Here is a 21,260-nt window from a genome sequence, read left to right as displayed (position 1 = left end):
GGGGTGAAGAAGCCGCAAGGAATCACAGGGATATTGTGTGTTTCATCAGTGCTAAACTGTGCCCTGGTTGATTCCCCCTTCCTTGTGACCCTTCTGGGAGGAGATGTCCCATTGTCTACAGATGGGTTTTGGGTCTCTGCTCCAAACTTTCTCGTTCTCAACAATATGTTTTGTTTATTTGTTTGGGGTCTTATGATGCCTGTTACCTGATCCCGTCAACACCTCATGATTGCACAGGCTGATGTGTTTTTGTCCATGTGGGTTTGTTACACAATTTAAAAGTTCATCCACATTGTGTTAGTACGTTTCTCTCTTTTCATTGGCAAATAATATTTCATTTTCTGGCCGTACGGCAGTTTATTGATCCATTGTCAGTTGATAGCCATTGGAGTTATTTTTATTTTCACATATTCCTTTCCTATCTGGATGCTTCGGGTCTGATGAGGGTGGTGGGTGGGGGGTTGTAGCCTGCTATTCACTAGCACCAGCACTTCTTTAGGGTTGTGTCTAAATTTTCCTAAGCAAGAACAACTTTTTCTTCACAAAGAGGACAAGACTTGGACTACCCAACCTTTCCCAAATTCATTCATTCAAATTGCTAAAATTTTATATGATACAACATCTGTCATTTTACTATATTTAACATTAAATTTACAATTCCTAACATTACTTGTATTCTCATTGGCATGCACCCATCACTACTGATTCCTAGTATTAATCACATTCATATTGTTAGGCGCCATCACTATTTTCAAAAATATATTTCCTACCACCCCAAACAGAAACTCTGTACCTATTAAGCTACAAGACTCCCATCTGCCCTTCCCCAAGCCCCTGGAAAACACCGCTGTGACCCGATTCGTTTGCCTAGTCCAGATATTTCCTGAGTGGGACCACGCAATATTTGTCCTTTGATGCCTGACTTATTTCACTTAAAGTTGGCTGTTTCTACCTTTTTCTTTCCTTTTTGTGGCTGCATAGTATTCCATTCTAGTTTAACCGACAGTGAGTTTAGCCATGATAAGCAAATCCACAACTAGTTTAAACATGTCTCCCTTGAAAGACATCTGGGGTGTTTCCCACGTTGGACTGTTAAGAATAACGCGGCTTTGAACCTTTGTGTAGAAGTTTCTATGTGAAAAGCGTTCACTTCTTTGGGATAAATGCCCAGAAGTGCCAGTGTTGCTAAGTCTGTTTTACAAGAAACTGGGGAACGATTTCCCAGATGGGGCTGCAATTTTCATGCCCCCTGTCCAAATGTCTACGTGACACAGCTTCTTCCCATCTTGATTGGCACTTGGTGTTCTCGTTTTAGCCTCCCTGATAGGAATGTTTCACTGTGGCTTTAATTTGCTTTCCCCCAATGGTTAATGGCATTAAACACACTTTCGTGTGCTTTCTTGCCGTACATATATTGTCTCCCTCGGCATGCCTCTTCAAGCCTGAAGGGGCAAACTCTGGGCTCTCAGACATATGCAGGACGGTTTCTCAATGCACTTCTCAGAGGACAGCCATGCTGCCCTCAAAAACCAAGCAGGGACATTGCCATGGGGGGAAAACAGGCCTCCATGCAATGTTCCTGGCTTTTTCTCACCAATGTCATCTTCAATTTTCTGACATTGAATTCACAATAATCCCCTAGGACCATCTTGTGTCCTTCAAGAAAATCTCTCAAGGTTCCTGCTTTGGAGTCTCAAAAGACAGTGACTTTAACCTTCTCAGCCTACTGCTCTCCCTGAAATGCGACTGGCCCAGAGATTTCTTCTGCAGCGACTGCTTTAATGGACCTTTTTGGAAGGCGCCTTCACAGGAACAAGCGTACTACTGAGAAAACGTGTGCACTGATCACAGAGATGTCTCGTCTGGAACACCCAGGCATGTACGAACTGAACCTATAATAAGAATACCTCTTGACTTGCCCTTGTATATGGCTTTATGATTTTATCTAAGTCTATGATGCATTCTGAGTTAATTTTTGAGAAGCTATGAGACTTGGGTCAGACTTCATTTGCGCGTGTGTCTTTTGAAAGCCAGGTGTTCTGGTACCTGTGTTGAAAAGGCCATCCTTCCTCTTCGAAATTGCTTTTGCACCTGTGTCATCATCAATTGACCACACTTGTGGGAGTCCATTTCTGATGAGCTGTTCATTTGTGGACCCGGAAACGCAAGCTTCCCTCGTTTGGTGGGAGGTCAGTCCATGTTCTGTTTCACTCCCACGCATTTCCTCACACAAAAAGAAGTCTCTGAAAACACTCCCCCGTGTTTGTGAGGCGCCTGGCCTCACAAAAGGGTCTTGGGAAGTACGTGAAAGAGTTGCCGAGTATCCAAGAGTCTTAAGTACTTGATTAATAACCGAAAGTTTGCTGTTTCAAATCACCCCAGCGCAACCAAAGGACGGAGAGCACCATTCTACTCTCCCACACGGGGCTGCGACAAGTCAAAGTTCTGAGGGATTGGAGGAGGAGGGACAGGGTGCCAAAGCCCACGTGGTCTGGAGGGCGGCAAGCATGCCATGGGGCATGCTGGGCATTCTCAAGCAGCCCAAGAGTGGAGGCTCCTTCAACGACCTGGGCAATCCAGGACCTCTTTGGTTTCACACTTTGGGCCTTTCTGGTGCCACCTGGGGAATCTCACCTGACAGGCAATCAAGGCCCAGCTCTTCCAGGTCCAGGCCCAGGCCCAGGCCTCTAGCTCAGGCCCGGCTATCTTCCTCTTGGGTCGCTAAGAAATTGAAGTATGCAGGCCTGTTGGTAATCAGGTCCCTTGGGTCCTGAGAGAATTTTGATCCTTGGGGCGTGATTACCTTCTCAATTTCTGTCCCGGTGGGAACAGAGACTAAAGGGACTCAGAGAATGATGGGGGTGGTGGTGGTGGTGGCAGGTGGCCTCACCCTCAGGCAGGCTCTGCTGCTTAGTGACCTAGGCTCTATCTCCCGCCCTTTCCTGCTACAGCCGGGGCTGGATTGAGCCCTGTGAGGGCCCTCACCTCAGATAATCCCATGCGGCCCCTCTTCTGCTAAGGCACAGATGAGGATGGGATGTGTGAGACATATATACTAGGACACATGTATATTTTAGCTATCCATGATATAACTTATATTTAAATTTCATTATAATATTAACGATGGAACACTAAAATGGTATATGCTATTTTTTGGCATCATGAGATGAACTATATTGTAAAAATGTTGTGGCTGCAAGATGGGAATTTTTTTTTATTATATACTTGCTTTTGTACAAAAAAGAAGAGTCAACATTACACTAATCTGGGATCTCTAGAGAAGCAAAATCAAATATATATATATATATATATAAATCAAGTAAATATATATAAACACACATATATGATGTGTTTCAAGGAAATTGCCTGATATATATATAAAGAAATGATATAAATAAATAAAGCCATTTTCTTGATACACATTTTTATCTATGTGTACGTGTATGTCATATATATGTCTAATATATATATTAGACATAAATATATATATATATTATATGTATATAAATATAAAGAAATCATTTATATATTTATATATAAATATAAAGAAATCAACCACTTTCTTGATACAACTTTCTTTATATATATAAATTGCTTTATATTTGAAATTTGTATCAAGAAAGTAGCTCACATAGCCATAGGAAGGGGTGAGTGTAGTCTGGTTCAAATCCATGGATCGAATGTTAAGCTGGAGGCACTTCCAGACTTGTGTAGTTGCCGGGACAGAGGAATCAGGAAGAGGAAGCTGGAAGAGTGTGGCTCGTGTACGCAAAGATGCACGACTCCATTGACCACAGGCCAGACGACAGGGTCTGATGGCTCCCAGTGTTGTCAGGCAATATGACAAGCCAATGGCTCAAGTCCAAAGATCCACAGGTCAAGGAGGCAGATTTAGGATCTATACCACCGAAGTGAGTATGTCCCCCACATAGTCTACTTGTAGCTGTGAAGTAGGCCATACGCCAAAGGAAGCATCCTCAAGGCTGTGATCTGGGAGAGGCGTTGTACTAATCCCTTTCTAATCTTCCCACAATTGCCCGGCTGCTCACCAAAGATCTCATTATGGGGTTGTTTGCATGATGTTCGAGCCCGCCATGGCCTCAAATGCCAAACCACCAAGACCCCTGACGCAGCCAAGTAGACACAAAACTCACCGTGACACACACATTCTACAACAAAGAAAAAACGAGTCAGTGAGCTGAAGTGGTTCACCAATCAAAGTAAAGTTCATTGATTTCCCACAATAAAAAGCTGACGTTGACAAATTTTGCTTAAAACGGCCCGTACTAAGTTATTGCTTCATAATAAATGCTATAATCATAAAGGAACAAATGAAAAGATGGCATAACATAACATCTAATGATGAAACTACAAAAGGTATAGCAAATGATTCTATTTTGTCCCTAGAGTTATTGTAAGGACATGGAGGTTGCGTCTGCCATGTCCCAGCGGGAAGGAAAGTCCAGCTCCACATTAGACCAAGGCTGATTCCTGTGAAATAGGTGTCAGATACCCTCCACCTGCACTTTATTCGGAGGCCCACACTCCCTCTCACAGTACTCTGCTTCTCTTCTGCATCTGATCACCCATCACAATTGCCACACGTTTTAAAAACACACAGACAATACTCACAATTATATGGTCTATTAGGGAAGCTAACGGTTACAATTAAGGATCAGACATATTAAGAGTACAGTTCTTTTGTTCACAGTGCCTCTCCTCAGTTGGATATTGAATCAGGAAAATGGAAGGTAAAGGGGGTATTTGAATCATGCTGCTGGTGAAGACTATTGAAAGTACCATGAGCAAACCAACAAATCTGTCTTAGAAGAAGTACAGCCGGAATATTGCTTAGAAGCAAGGGTGGAAGGAGCTCATCTCTCACCTTTGTTCTCAGGAGAAACAGTCCTTGTGAAGGACGTCATGCTTGAGCCAACAGAAGGGCACACAAAAGAGAGGAAAGCTCTTTTCTTTTGGGGGGAGACGATGGGGGTGGCACCAGGCTGGTTTCTTTTTTAGAAATCATTTTATTGGGGGCTCATGTAGCTCTTATTACAATCCATCCATCCATCCATTGGGTCAAGCCCATTTGTAGATCTGCTGCCATCATCATTCTCAAAACATTTTCTTTCTACTTGAGCCCTTGGTCTCAGCTCCTCATTGTTTTTCCCTCCCTCCCCCACCCTCCATCCCTCATGAACCCTTGATAATGTATAAACTGTTAGTATTTTTTCATGTCCTACACTGACTGATGTCTCCCTTCATCCACTTCTTTCTACTTGAGCCCTTGGTATCAGCTCCTCATTGTTTTTCCCTCCCTCCCCCACCCTCCATCCCTCATGAACCCTTGATAATGTATAAACTGTTAGTATTTTTTCATGTCTTACACTGACTGATGTCTCCCTTCATCCACTTTTCTGTTGTCCATCCTCCAGGGAGAGGGTTATATGTAGATCATTGTGATCGGTTCCCCTGACCTCTCCCTTACACTCCTGGTATCGCTACTCTCATTATTGGTCCTGAGGGGTTCATCTGTCCTGGATTCCCTGTGTTTCCCACTCTTATCTGTACCCATGTACATGCTCTGGTCTAGCCGGATTTATCAGGTAGAATTGGGGTCACAATATTGGGGGGTGGGGTAAAAGCATTAAAGAACTAGAGGAAAGCTGTGTGTTTCCGTGGTGCTGTACTGCACCCTGACAGGCTCGTCTCTTCCTGTGGCCCTTCTGTAAGGGGATGCTCAATTGTCTACAGATGGGCTTTGGGTCTCCACTCTGTACTCCCCCTCCTTCCCATTGATATGATTTTTTGTTCTGGGTCTTTGATCCCTGATCCCACTGACACCTTGTGATCACACAGGCTGGTGTGCTTCTTCCATAGGCTTTCTTGCTTCTCAGCTAGACTTCACCACATTTGCTATGCATCATTTTGTCTGCAGCAATTGTGTCGGGAAGGTGAGCATCACAGAATGCCAGGTTATTAGAACAAAGCGTTCTTGCATTGAGGGAGTACTTGAGTAGAGGCCCAATGTCCGTCTGCTACCTTGATACTTAACATATAAATGTATGTACAGAGATCTATTTCCCTATCGCTATATATAAATATATTTACATATGAACATGCCTGTATTAGACCTCTATAAATGCCCTTTGCCTCCTAGTTCTTTTCTCTATTTCTTTCTAATTTCCTCTTGTCCCACTATCATGCTCAGCCTTCATTTGGGTTTCAGTCATTCCCTTCAGTCCTTGCCATCGATTTTAGATCGCTTGTTGTTCCCTTGTCCCTGGGTTTGTTAACACCCACTAAGAGGAAGGCTCTTGGTGAGATGGATTGACCCAGTCGCAGTAACAACGCACTCAGACTTAACAATCGTGAGGATGCCTTAGGACCAGGTAGTGTTTCTTTCTGCTGTAATCGGGGTCACTGTGAGTTAGACTTCACTCGATGGCACCCAACAACTGCACCCTGACATCCAGTGGGACAGGGGTCCACAACTTTTTAAACAGGGGGCCAGTTCACTGTCCCTCAGACACATTGAAGGGCCAGACTACAGTTAAAAAACAAAACAAAACTATGAACAAATTCCTATGCACACTGCATATATCTTATTTTGAAATAGAAAACAAAACGGGGCAAAAACACCCGGCGGGCTGGATAAATGTCCTCGGCGGGCCGCATGTGGCCCGTGGGCCGTCGTTTGAGGACCCCTGCAGTAGGAGTTAGAGAGACTGAATAGAATAGCCATTCCAAATAATTCAGCTGTGCCACAGATAAACGCAACAGTCCACCTCTACCTGCTGCTTATTAGAAAGAAATAACAGAGGCCCAACAGACCCGCTAAGAGAAGGCGTTTCAGTTACCACAGGAGACAGACATCAGTGAAGGTGTTGAATTGGTAGTGGCCTCCTCGCTTACACAACCTTGAACGTGGGTGCCCCGAGACCCTGGGTGAACTGTATCTCCAGCCAGCACATTCTCACACACTGAAGCTGGTATCAATTTCAGTTAGTGTCTTGCCAGCTCCCTCCCACTGCAGGGCTCATTGTTCTTGTCTCCTGTCTGTTTGGCATCTTGGGGTCTCCACGCTGGACAACTGGTGTACATGCTGACCTTACTTAATGGGTAATTTGTTCCAGGTTACTCCCCGGTTCTTTTTCCTCAGTCCTAACAGGGAAATAACAGTGCTGATGCCCCAGGGTTTTTCTGACAATCCCAAGAGGTAAGAATGTAAACCACGTAGCATAGTGCTCAGCACAAGGTTACTGCTTAGTAAAAGAAGTATTACTACAAACAACACACCTTTCGTTTTAAGAAAGTAGCCGACCAGGAACAAGTACATCCTCAGACAGCCATGTCGTTTGTTGACCTGCCCCACAACTCCTTGAGGCAACTGGCATCAATCCCTACAGTATGTCACCAGATTTGACACAGGGTCTACTGTTTATCCACATTTGGCCATCAATTGCCTACCTCTGTTAGATCACAGCTCTACGCTGGCCCACATGGTGTTCCCATCTGTCAGATTTAAGTAGAAGGCAGCTGGTGATGGAAAGCAGGCATTTCCCTGCCTGTCAGATCGCTCTGATTCCCTCCTGCCAAAGATCCAGACTCCTAGTTTTACCTCCAAGAGGTGTAAACGGCGGGGCTCGGCAAACCACCTGAGTCCTCCATTTCTGTGCCTTTATCTCCTTTTCTACAAAATGGGGACGTTGTAGGATGATGATGATGGATGGGCACTAGTGCATGACAAGCCCTTCGAACTGCACGGGACATATTATGCAAAAAAAAGAACTTACTGTGTCGTGAATGGTCCGCACATGAACTCCTGCTCCTGGTGGCCCCGACAGTGGCGAGCAGAACAGCACTCCGCAGGGTTGTTATGGCCTTGAACTTTGGGAAGAAGAGCATCATTCCTTCCTTCCAAGGCATCACGGCCTGGGTCTGGACCACCCCCCTTTTGGGCGGGCAGTGTAATACTTTTCGAAAGGGTTTTCACTTGCAGGCAAACGGAGGCGGACTCTGGCAGCTTCACACAGGGCGTGCATGAATTGAGAGGGTGACACCAGAGGGTTCCGACTCAACGAGAAAGAGGGCAAGCCGGCTAGAGATTGCCACGACGACGACGGGGGATGGATGGAAATCAGATGCTCTTGGGGGTCTTTCATCTGCAGACGAACCAGAGTCGACCAAACGTTGATGCGTCGCCGAGCCTGATGGCATAATTGGTCAGCTGGTTGAAAGACCAGCTGGGGAACAAGGCTTCTATTGCCATCAACGTCCACAGTCCGGGAAGCCCACCGAGGCCTTTCGCCTGCGCCCTGAAGGGTCAGTCGGAGTGGGGAGCCACTCAGTGGCAGTGAGGTTGATCTTCGGCGTGGAGCAAGCCAACGGTAAAGGAGACTTCTGAGAAGCAGCCAGGCATACATATCGGCAGACAGACACACCGAGAGTCCAGCCGAAGGGGAGCAGTGATTAGCAAAGGCACCTAAGACCAATGGCAGAGGGCCGATGGCACAGTGGACACAATGGGCAGCACGGGGGTAGAGATGACCCCATGGCTTGCTGTAAGCCAGGCTTCTTCAAGGACAAAGATCAAGGGGGGAGTTACTCCCTGGCGCCCCTCTATTCATCCTACAGGGTAGTTGAAGTTGGCAGCCAGTCCATGGCCGTGAGTTTTTACGTTTATTCCCAGCAAAAACATATGCAAAATGTATCTTCGGAATTCAAACCTTGAATTTTGCACAAATTAAGACCATCCAAACGTGGGTTTCCAATCAAAGACCATCAAATACACAGACAGACAAACTACCGTAAGTCAGAAGCAGCATTTAGGGCCTCAAGGAGGTCACCCACCAGAACAATCAGAAAATGGAAAACCTGCACAGGGAATATTTTATAAAGCAAAAATGAAACTGCTAGATTCCTCAGGTGGGAAATACCTCGGTTCTTGGCTGCGTGAGGAAGAATTCACTCCGAAGCCTGGTTTGTGATCCAAGTGGGTTTTTGTAAAGTATAGAAGTTTCTGACTTTACAGTTAACTGAACACAGGAAGCCTTCTGGTGCACACACCCTCACGTGGTGGCCTGGGCGAGCAGCCAAAGGGAGAAACGGGGGCCTGTGATATCGAGGTTCCAGCCTTTTAGGGATTTCCACTGGGAGGCGGGGTCGGCGGTAGGGTTGACCCCATTGGCTGAATTAAGCTCACCTGGCCAAGTTTGGGCCCACCCGCTGGTTCTGTTTCTCATTACCTAGCAGAACCACCAATTAGCTGAGTACAGGCAATCAAATGATTAGGCACACGTGGAAGGGGCGTTAATAGCATGTAAAGGAATTAGAAATACAATTGTTGAAATAAAAATGTAAACATATGACTTAAGGGCCTAATTAGAAATTCACAAAGTGAAGCCATTCACAAAAGAGCACACGTTGTACGATTCCGTTGCTATAAAGCTCAGACTGAGCAAACCGATTGGGACCGCAAGGAAATCAGTGGTTAGTAAAGCTTGGGGAGGGGGGTGGGCAGAGCACGTAGTGGTTCCACGTTTGGCTGTTCAAAGTCACCGGACACTCCTCCCACGAAGAGCCCAGCCTGAGACCCACCAGGGCAGCTCTCCTCTGCCCTTTAGGATCATTATGGGTTGGAATTGATGCCAGGAGGCTGAGTTTGGTTTTTGTAAGGCTGGGGTTGGGGACGGGCTGGGAAGAAGTGAATGAATATGGGGTTTCTTGTGGGGGGATGAAAATGATCTAAAATTTATTCTGATAATGGTTGCACCAGTATTTGAATATACTAAAACCTGTTGATTTGCACACTATAAATGGATGGGTGATAGGAGGTCTCAGTAAGTGAAATCCATGCTGAGCCCATTTGTCCAGCTCTCCCCCGGGGACAGACAACATCTGAGCTTGCTCTCGTGGTATTTTATCTACGTGTCTTTGGCCCGATTCTAGAAGTCACGGCTTGTTTCCTGCAGCTGTATAGCATTGGCAGATGGCAGCAGCAAGGTAACTGTGGGCTTACTTATGCCTACTGACTACTCTGAAGCGAACAATTTCACCTGGCCTTCCCTCATCCCTACAGCGCAATCCGTGCTTGTCTTGCTTCTTGGGTGACCTGCCCGTGCTGTCTAGTCACAGCCCAGCCTTAACTGTGCCTGGGCTGAAGGGTTTACTGGGCCACCACCATCTCCGATGGTCAACCAGGAGGTAAAACGTTGGAACGGGTCCAGGGCGGTGTGCTGCCACACTGGGCCTCACCGACCCACCTGGAGTAAGGCATGGTACCTGGGAGGAGCCCAGGGCCGTAGGTGTGAAGAGTAGTCTCTTGTCCTGCAGTCACCCAGCTCAAAGCTACCTTGGCCTGACCTTTACTAGTGGCAGGTATAGGGGACAAGTTTCTGAATCAGTCAAAAATAAAGCATGAATTTCAACATTTTATGTATTTTAAATGTTCTTCGGGTTGTTCAGAGGTGTGTGTGTGTGTGTGTGTGTGTACGAACCGTTTTCCGGTCTTCACCAGCAATTTGTATACTGAGGAAGTTCAGCTGTCGGGAGTCAGCAGAGCCTTCAAGGAGAACACATGCTGACATGTGTGGACACATGAAGCCCAGCTTCCCTTCACAAAAGGGCACCAAGGGGATGGAGACAATATTAAAGACGACAGATACATACAGAATTCCTTTATTTTAACTTAAATCGTGTAGTACTTCAACTACTAGAAAAAAGCAGAGTAAGAGAAACTAAAGTTGCCTTAGCTTCAGCCATTCAAAATAGACAAAGTTTTTTTAAAAATTTTTAATAATGTAAAGAATCCAGAGTATATCGCAATAACAGGAACAGTTTCTTACAACGGAATATACAAAAACATTTTGAAAAATTTTTTCATCTACGGATTTTTTTTTATATAAACACAGAAATTTTTTTAGGAATAATTCATACACAGAAAATCATTTCATGTAATAAATTGGCCATGTTTTTTTAATAACCTTTTTAAAAAAGTTTTCTTTTTTAAAAAACATTTTTAAAACAAGGAAACTCAGAAAACGTGGTTTTGGAAACATCCATCCCATCATGCCATCTGGTTTGACTTTTGTCCCAGAGGTAGACAAACCCTGGCCATTCTCACCTCAACCTCTGTTTCAAAGCACACAGGTGTTTCCACCAGGCAGCTATCCACCTGGGGAGGTGTCTGCGCGATGCCAAACAGCTGAATGAAGAGGTGAAAACAAAACAATTGTTTCTGGACCTCACTTTTGCTTAGTGCACCCAGTTTCCAGTGGTAAGAATTTCATGGAGTTATGTAGACATGGCCAATAGACTGATGGGAGATTGTGGAAACGAGTCAATTTTAGAGGGGAAAAAAAAAATCCGTGTGTAGTTTATAGTAAAAAGTACTTGTTTTATATTGGAAAATCATTGGTATTGACTTAAAAACAAACAAACTAAAAAGGTCTATTCTTGGTTATAATAAAGCATTTTATGATACGAAGCGCCTAAGCAGATGGCCTGTGCACACCAGACTTGTCTTCAGAGAGGCGCGTCTGAATGCTGTGACCACTGTGAAAACCTTCTTGGTCGACCGACCGTACTAACACAACCACCACACCAGCCCAGAGGGAAGCCACACCGCTAGTTTCCGTGGTCAAGGAGGCTCTAAAGCAGCGACACCCCAAAGGGAAATGACCAGGAAAAGATACTCCCGCTCCCAACCAGAAGGTCCTGAAAGATCAAGATACTGCAGATACAGAACTACTTCTTAAATCACCATCCCTTTGTTATAAACTAGGGCCCAAAGCATGGGGCAGGGAGGGGTGGACCACCGCTTGGGTCAGGGAAAAATCCTTTTGTTTGTTTTCGTTTGTTTTGGCATATCGTAAAGCTAGCTATTAAACAAGTGTCTAAAAAAAAAAAAAGGAGAAAATATATCATAAACACACATTTGCACACAGAAAAAAGTGTCTTTAAATTATTTCCGGCAATTATAAACTACAAACGGTTTATAAAATTATTCTGTGTTCTTACAAAAATGCAATGAAACATTGAATTAGTTCTTGTAAACCAGATCTTCGTCAACTGACTACCCGTATCTACTGGACTTATGAGCCCTATTGAAAATGCTAATGAATGACTGACTAATTTAAAATGATGTTTACCAAAAAGATGCAAAAAGACACATAAATGTAGGCATACACACAAGTGATTATTATACTCTTATAAAAAATCAAACCAAACCAAACCAAACTCTGAAGTCATACCCCAGAAATGAGAACTGAAAAGCACAATGTTCGTATTCTTAAAGAGGTTGACTCAACGCCTCAATACGTTCCCAAAGTAGGCTGTTGGACTTTTTGGTCGAAACCAAATGCTCACTGGTGAGTTCAGCGGCAACGTGGTCTGACACCTTCAGAAACCACCAAGTTCAAAACAGCCCCCTACGCCTCCCGGGCCCTGCACGCCTCCCTCCTGGCCGTTCTCTTTCTGTCGCGCACGGTCCCTCGACATCATCACGTCACCCTCGGAGAACACGTGTCGGCCTTCTCTCCAAACGACCGACTCGTCATCGACCTGGAGGCCACCGGACAACACGCTCGTCTGTCCAAGCTCTCTTCAGCATCTCTCTCATCAGATGTTCAAGGTCAACAGCATGGCCTCTCATTTGTACCTCCAATGACTTTCCAGAGTAGAGTAAGAAAATTCAACTTTCATTCCTGGTGCTTAAGAATCACTGGTCTATAGCTGCCAATGTTGCTTAGCTCAGGAAATGAAAAATAGCTAAAACACAAGTAATGGTAAAAAAGAACAAATCTCAAACCTGAAATGCAATGCTAGAATGGGCCAAGGCATGTCATGGCTTATTACTGTCAACTGGAGGGGGTCATTATTTTGGAAAGGCGTTGCCTTCAGTATCATCTGGCCGCCCCAGGAGGACCCCACAGTGACAGCTAAGGACATTGGACTGGGCATTCTGGCCCGCTCACTGGTCTGAGCCCAGTGTGACCTTGCCCCCCCGCAGCCCGCGTGGTGTGTGTAGGACCACCTACGACCCACAAAGATGGGCTGCTGACAGTGAGGCTTCAGTGGAACAAAGTGACCCACAATTTGGCAGCATACTTGGCTTAAACGTTTGCCATCTCAACCGATACATGCCCCTTCATACCAAGCGTCCTGCCATTTGGGAATTCCACTGTAACGACTTGGCTATTTTGCTCAAGCCACTTTTCCTATCATTGATGTTTCGGAGTCATCCTCAGCCGGAAGAGAGGCCAGTGTTATGACGCACATGGTCTCCTATCTTCCGAGGAGGAAGCTCATTCCAGCTGCATGTCAAACATCAGCATCCTGCTCTCACGCAGGGAGACCCGGCTGGCCTAGGTCTCACCCAGTTGGAGTTCAAAGTCTCCAGAATAAACCAGCTTCTGCTGCCTCAGGGCAGAGCCGAAGGGGATGAGTTTTCCTGCTCACGGCAATCCAATGATGGGCCTCAGTGGTTCATCTTGTTTTAAGCAGTTTGGTCTGCCGGCAGGAGGAGGGTGCACGGAAAATGCCGCGACTCAAGATCTAGGAAACGATTTGGAGCACCCCAAAGAGGGGATCCCGGAGAAGTGGGACGATCAGCACGGAAGCGGCCAGAACTGTGACTGGTTGATGCCCGGGTGCAGCCAGGTGGGTGATTTGTCCAGTACAAAGACTGCACCCTCACGGGAGCTACTTGCCTTTTGTTTCAGGTTCCCGCAGCACTTGTTACGATAGGCACTGCACTATTAGTGTTTTCTTCCTACTTAAGAGAAAAACCGCCCGCTACAACAAAAACGGAAGGACACCAACACTCGGACAGTTTAAACAGAACCCTTGTAGCCAGCTGAGTGATCTGTAGAAATCCAGTTGTGGAACGGGTAAGTATGTGCAAAAGAGTGGGGAGGTCACTACTCTAAGGGGTCAGCAACATCGTGGGAGAAACCCTGATCACTATTTTCCATGATCTTTAACATCCCAGAGGACTCGGGAACAGAGGGTAGTGTTCTTGCAGGAGGGAAAACGCTCCTGAGCTTAACCGGGGGACTGTGACTTTAAAGATATCCAGGTGTGGGAGAAGCACCCACCATGCTCTCCAAACCCAGTCCCAGGGCCTTGAAGAGCCGCTGCTCGCAGGGCAGCAGCTTCCACACCTGGCAGCGGTGGCACAGTGCGTGGCGGGAGGCTCCACACTTGGGTGCCGTCACCAGCCCGTCCACCAAGAAGGCTCCCTAGGTCTTGAGTCTCCTCTCGGGGAGGAGGAGGAGAGGGAAGCTGGGAAGAGTCTGGAAAGGGAGGGGGGGCCTTGTCTCTCCGTATATGCTCTACTGGGTGGGCTGTTATGCCAGGAAGCCGTGTTCTCTACGGTAAGGGTGGGAGGGTCAGGCTCTCACATCACAACCAGGCTGCACCTTTGAGTTGAACAAATATAGCAGCATGCCGGGCCCGGGCCAGGACTGCATGGACATCTGAGGAGTGGGCAGGACGGGACTCCAACCACTGCCCACTTGCACATGGGATCTAACACACTGCCACACCTGACTGGCATCCCTCTTGACCTACAAACCCCAAACCACAACAGCTCTTTCTAAGAGGAAGCCTGTTCCTCATCCAGTCTACACGGAGCACGTTGTTTTAAAGAGAAGCGGCCTGGGGCAGCCTGCTGGTCTCCCTGTTTTGCACTCTGGTGGTCTTGTGGGTCTGACTGCAGAGGGCCCTGGGCTCCCCGGGCTTCCGGGTGGGGAAGGAAAACCTGAACACTTCACTTCGCTGCCACCTCGAAGTTGGGGGAAAGTACAAAAGCAACCAAACCAGGACATCTCAGGAGGAGGCAAGCTGTTTGGTAATGCGCGGGGAAGAGCCGGTGGTGCTGACCCCAGCACACAGCCGGGCTTCTCCCCTCGCCCCGGTGTGTGGGGCCTGTGGTGTGGATGAGGTTACCAGGATCGTTGGCATATTGTCAGCTGCTGAGAAATGTGAGATGTATTTTTTTTTTTTACTATATATGCATTAAAAAAATAAGAGTGAGGTAGATAAATGTTTGGGGGGAAAAAAACCAAAACTGTCCCATCAGAAACACACATGCAAAGACTCTTTCTTCAGCAACTAAACTCATAATGGGGCTTCTCCATGGTGACCGAAACTCGATCACAGGATAAAATGGAACTACGCGTAACACCTTCCGAATGAACTTGCTTCTGTCTCCTTATTTCCTTTTTGAGAGGAAAATCCATGGGACAGTGGCCAGACAAAATAAGAGGACTGGAACGACTGACAAGCAAAAAACCTCAGCAAGTCTCTTTTGTGGACTCTCCAGTCACACCTAGCAATGCTATTTTACCTTTGTTCTCACTCGTCATTAAATATTTCCATCCCAGGAGCAACTCTCATGCCGCCCTGCCGCCCTCCCTCCCTCTGGTGAGGAGTGCACCAGACAAAGCGAGCCCCCTGTCCCCCCGACTTTGGGAGTGTGGCTCCCGGCCCAGAGGGCAGGGGACAGGCCTGCCTGACATGGTGGCAGAGAGGCAACAACACTGACGCTCCTGCCCTGGGGCCGCTGGGAGCACACGTTTTGAAGGCCTGTGGGAGCCTCCACCTCTGAAGGCAGGTTGGTTGGTGTGGGAACGCTAGTGCTGAAAGCCACACAGAGGGGCCTGCGGGACCCCCGTCAGCTACACCCTTGGGCTCAGCAGCTGTTTCTCATGGGATGGAAGGGCAAATATCCACTTAAAAAAATAGTAGCCTAAATGCCTACTGTCTGCAGTGAAAACTGCTGTTGTACCCAAGAATTAAAAAAATATATATATGTGTGTCACAACCAAAACCAAGGCTGGAGGAGAAGTGGAGGTGTGTGTGTGGGGGGGTGGGGGGGAGGTGAGGCTTCAACAGCGGGGGCTAGAAACACTGAACAAGGGTGTGCAAACACTGAACCTTTCTTTCTGACCTGAGTTTGTGTCATGTCTTGTACGGTAACAGAGTCGAATGCTGTGTGAGAGCCGGCTAAGGAAAGAGGGGGCCACGGCCCCCCCAGGAGGGATGGGTTCCGGTCTTCCTCCAAGCCTGTTTCCTTACCAACCTGTGCCCACAGAGCCTATACGTTAGAAAACAACGAATGGGGGGGTGAAGGGCAGGGCGGGTGTGTGTATGACAGGCATCAACAGTTCATGGGAAACGATGTTATGTGACTATCAATTGCTGGGGAAAGAGGGAGGGAGTCACAAACTCCAGTACACAGCACAGAAGTTTCTTGGAGTGAGCAGAAAGGGCAGAGGGCAGACCTGAAAGTTATTACAGATTAATTCCACAAAGATAGAGAACGAAAAAAATAGCAGCTTTTTTTTTCCTGTACAGACGTATAGATGAATATCTGAACCGTAAAAAAGTTATAAAAGTGACATTAAAGACAATGCGTATGCAAATGTTTCATGGTCTAACATAGAACTGTAAGAACCATGAAGAAGTCCTAGTAACAGAGAAAATATCAACAAAGCTTAGAATGCTTGAATCCATTTACTGCTTTGCTTCATGTTGTGGTGGGGGCGTTTGAATCTTCCCTTGCACACCTGCATCAATGGCTGGGCTGAGCCCCTGGAAACCCTAGCCCATCCGGGTCCTTGGGGTCGGGAGAGGATGGGACTGGGAGACTGCCAAGAGGACGACCTTTGCTCCCAGCCTGTGTCTCAGGCTCGACAGGGCTCCTGCTCTCCATTGTTCCTGGGGGCTAGAGGGAGCTGGGCAGTGGGGAGGTGGCCCAAAGCAGCCAGCACAGCTCCCCCATTGTTCCAGGTCCTCCACCCCCGAGCTAGCTAAGCACAAGTAGCTCACTGTGCACGTGAGGCTAAGGGCACACCAGGGAGTGGTCAGGTGGAGAGCATCCCCAGGATTCCTCTAAGCAGAGTCATAAAGGCCCTCTCTATGTCTCGGGAAATAAGAAAAAGGGTGCGGGAGAAAGACGTGGAGTTTGGCAAAATTTGGCAGCGTTAAGAAACAAACTCAGATGAGTGATGGCCTTTTAAAAATTGTGTATTTCACTCAAAAGGTTAAAGATGCAAGAGTTAAAAAATTCAGTCCCACCTAGTGTTGATAAAGACCTAGAGGGTCAGGCAGGTGTGGGCAGGGTACTTGGGAACCACCTGTATAGGCTGTTTCTCAATCTGGTAAGAAGGGTGTCAACGCTAGATTGTGGCAAACATGCTTGTGTTCGGAAGCAGAGAAGAGAAACGCAACAGAGAGCGAGAGCGAGAGAGAGAGAGAGAGAGAGAGAGAGAGAGAGAGAGAGAGAGAGAGAGAGAAAGGAACCAGGGAACGCATAAGAAAATAGGTTCTCAAGTGCTCTGTGGCTATTACGTGTGGTCTCGCGCAGGTGCTTAAAGGCCCATGTCAGTTGGAGGGTTTGGTTAGGCAAATGAAGAGCTACTTGCATATTGGAAAAGGGACATCCCAAGAGTGTTTTCTGAAGAGAAGCCGTCTCCCATGGGCAGCAATGGCGGCTCTGAAGATCCACTGAGGTACAGAAGCTTTTGACTATGTTCCCCCCCCACCCCACCTCCTCCCCACTGCCAAGGGTGCACACACATTACGGTCTGCACGGTGGCGCGATCTTCGGATCAGCAGGTGGAGGACTGGGGCAGAGGCAAGGCCCTCTCATTCTTGCGCCCCCCGTTCATGTGCGCGTAAGGCTGTCGCTCGTCGAAGCTGGCGCGGAGCAGCAGCATCCCGGGGCCTGGGCCGTTCTCAGCCTTGTGTCCTGAGTGTCGGTCGGGCAGCGGCAGGGAGGACGAGGAGGCAGAGGGGTCCAGAGGGACACTTTCCATATTCTCTGGCTCCAGGTCGAGGTCTTCCGGCTCAGGGGGCTTGTTCTCCTCACTATAGAAGAAGGAGACCTCCTCGAAGCCAGGCTCCATCTCATCCTTGATGCTGCTGATGATCTCCAGGAAGGAAGGCCTCATTTTGGGGTTGTACTGCCAGCACATGCGCATCAGCTCGAACCTAAACGCAGACAGACAGAGAGATGAGGCCAGACCGGAAGGGCCTACGCACTTGGAGGGTCTTCCCCCTGGACATGTGTACGACGGGGTCACGAAGGACCAGGTGCCCTCTCTCGGGACGTGTCTGGCTTTCTATCCTGAAGAAGTAGGTATCCTTCAGCTGCTACGTTTCACATCCCAGCCCACCCAGCCTCTCACCTCATCCAGACCCTGTGACCCAACACAGCAAATGCAAACTCTCTCGAAGGCGGCACGTCTGCACACACACTGTGGCCATCATGCCATGTGTTCTTCAACATGACATGGCTAATACTAACAAAAGGTTTAACCGAAAGCTTTTCAAAAAAAGCAATAACAAAGTAACCAGGTTTCGGTTTGAAGCAGCTCTTGCCTCCAGGGGTTCAAACATGATTTCGAGAACTCAGATGCACAGATGGGTGGTCCTCCTCCCCCTTCTCCCACCCATTTTATTGGGGGGGGGGGATATTATAACAATCCACAATTCAATTAGATCAAACATGATCATACAATTGTTGCCACCATCATTTTCTTCCTTCTTAAACTCTCTGGTATCAGCTTCCCTTTATTCCCACTCTCCCCTGCAAAAACCCTTGTTATTATATTAAATATCATTATTGTTATCCCTTTTTGTTCCCCCTCATCTTACACCAGCCAATATATCCACTCACATGCCATTCTGTTGTTCGTTCTTCTTGAGATGGGTTATGTAGGCATCATTGTTATCAGTCGCCCCCCCCCCACTTCCTGTACCCTCAGGGAATCATTACTCCCATTACAATTCCTGAAGGGTTTATCTATCTTAGATTTCATGCATTGAGCAATCTTAATGACACACATCAACATACGCAGGTCTAACAGGATTAATGAGGTAAAACTAAGACCATAATAGAAGAGGAAGGAACCATGAAAGGACTAGAGGGTTGTTATGTGTTTCAACAGTGCTATACTGCACCCTGGCATCACCCCTTTCCTGTGGCCCTTCTGGGAGGGGCGATCCACTATCTCACAGTTGGGTTTTTGGGTCTCCACTTTGTGCTCCTTCACATAAACCCGGTTGCTTGTTGAACTTCTGATACCTTTTCCTCTCAACGCCCCGTGATCACACAGGCTAGTGTGCTCCTTCCAAGTGGACTTCATTGCTTTCCTGTTAGATGGCCGCTTGTTTAACTTCAAGCCATTAAGATCCTGGACTCTCTATCTTTTAATAGACAGCCACCATCAGCTTTCTTCACCACACTTGCTTATGCACCCTCTTGGTCTCCAGTGAGGGGGAGCCCCCTTTTTGTAGTCCACCTCTACTATGGACAAGCTTTCCTTGGTGGCAGAGAGACCACCGACAGAGAACCTGATGTCACAGGCATTATGAGGCGGCAGAGCTACAGAACACACGGGGCTTGTCCTCCATGTTGGTGGTCTCAACACAGCTCCAGGGGCTGAGGTTGCTTGCTGCAAGGCCCCCACAGACAGAGGCTGGGCCACGAACTGAGGCTACATGAGCAGAGTTAGTGGTCCGCTGCAGACCTGAAGCCGCAGAGGGCGCGCCTGTGAAAAAGTCCCCGCTGCCAGCAAGGGACAGGCAGAGAGCAGGTGTGCAGCCCTCACTGAGTCACGTGGGCAAAAGGAGAACCTCGGCAGCAGAGAGACTGAGCCCTCATGGGAGCAGGAAGCCACATGGGGAAGGAGAAAAGGGGTGTGAGGTGCTGCTGTGCCCAGGAAATGCCAGAGCCCTGATGACAGTTCAGAATGGTCGCAGGAAGAGCGGCTATGTCCTATCCACCCAGTGTGCAGAGACCCAGCTACAAAGGTCTTCAGAGCAACCTTCTGCTTGGCAGCAGGACACCCATGAAGGCAGGCCTCTCCCACGAGCACACAGGCCTTCCTTCCACCTCGTTCTCTCCAAACATTTTACTGGGTTTAAAAGAGTCGGCCCAGAGAGCAGCTCTTCAATAAAAATGGCCCAGTGGAACGCCCTACCTCCAGGAAGTTCAAAGCTGAGCAAACTTGTATGTAGCCTCTGTCAGAGTTGGCCAACAGCTTAAGGTGGCCCCAGAGGAAATTCCTACAGGAGAAAGGCATGCAGGCTGGTCTGGAGAGAGGAAGGGCATGCAGGTTGGCCAGGTAACTAAGTGACATGGGGGAAAGGAGGCCAGTACAATCAAGGGAGGGGCGCTTCACCTTGAGGAAGAGTGGGGATGGGAAAGCGGGAGATCCATCCACATTCAATGTTCTCGAGCAGGGATCAGCAAATTACAGCTCGGGCCAAACCCAGCCGACTGCCGGTGCATGTGAATCAGGGTTTCTTCGAACAGCCACGCCCATTCGTTTAGGGCCACTCTGTCTGTCACTGAGTTGAGTGGCTGCTGCATAAACTCTCTGGGCTGTAAGCTTACGATATTGACTGTCTGGCCCTTTGTAGTGGAAGTGTGGTGACTCCTGCGGCTCTGCAGGCAGAGAAAGCCCTTACAGCCTGGGGGGTTAGGTGTTTGGTAGGCTGCTCACTGAGAGGTCAGCAACCGGGCTACACCAGCTGTTCCGCAGGAGAAAGTGACTGCTTAGTGTTCCGTAAAGATGTGCAGCCTCCCCAGCCCGACAGCGCAGGCTCCTCTGTCCAATGGGGTCGCCAGGAGTCAGCATTGAGGCAACAGCAATGGAATAGTCTCTAGAGGACACCTTATTCCCCCATCCCCAAGAATTGCCCTGTCCATCAGCCAACAACAGGAAGCACTCACCACTGCTTTGCGTGGGTTGCACTCACAAGTTTTATGTGTGTGTCCCACTTTAGTCTCCCCAAGTCTGAAGTAGGTACTATTACTCCTCCTTTAGGTGACAAAACAGAAGCAGGGAAAGATCAAACACTTGGTCCAAGGTTACAAATCAGGGTTCATGAGGGTTGGGGGAGGGGGCAGGGAAGGGGAAAACGAGGAGCCAATGCCACGGGCTTAGGTGGAGAGTAAATGTTTTGAGAATGATGAGGGCAATGAATGTACAAATGTGCTTTACACAATTGATGTACAGATGGATTGTGATAAGAGTTGTATGAGCCCCTAATAAAATGATTAAAAACAAACAAACAAACAAACAAACCAAAAAAAACCCTCCTCCCTGGGGGATGGACAACAGAAAACTGGGTGAAGGGCGACGTCGGACAGGGAAAGATATGACAAAATAATAATTTATAAATTATCAAGGGTTCACAAGGAAGGGGGGGGGGAGCAGGGAGGGAGGCGAAAAATGAGGAGC

The 21,260-nt window shown here is 47.7% G+C and overlaps 1 protein-coding gene across 1 annotated transcript in view; it reads right to left on the bottom strand.

Moving 5' to 3' along the window:
* Positions 1-10,664: 10,664 nt before the first annotated feature.
* Positions 10,665-21,260, bottom strand: part of IGF1R (insulin like growth factor 1 receptor) — a 257,169-nt gene continuing 246,573 nt past the window's right edge. The window contains exon 21 of the mRNA XM_045296469.1: positions 10,665-18,000. Coding sequence (XP_045152404.1) covers positions 17,619-18,000 — 382 coding nt within the window. The 3' untranslated portion in view covers positions 10,665-17,618. The remainder of the gene's footprint in view (positions 18,001-21,260) is intronic.

Source organism: Echinops telfairi, unplaced genomic scaffold (assembly GCF_000313985.2).
Source record: "Echinops telfairi isolate 266 unplaced genomic scaffold, ASM31398v2 ScPeMD7_7409;HRSCAF=8447, whole genome shotgun sequence".
NCBI classification, from domain to species: Eukaryota; Metazoa; Chordata; class Mammalia; order Afrosoricida; family Tenrecidae; genus Echinops; species Echinops telfairi.
The sequence above is the reverse complement of the archived record's forward strand: the minus strand, read 5'-3'. Positions and strand labels throughout refer to the sequence as shown.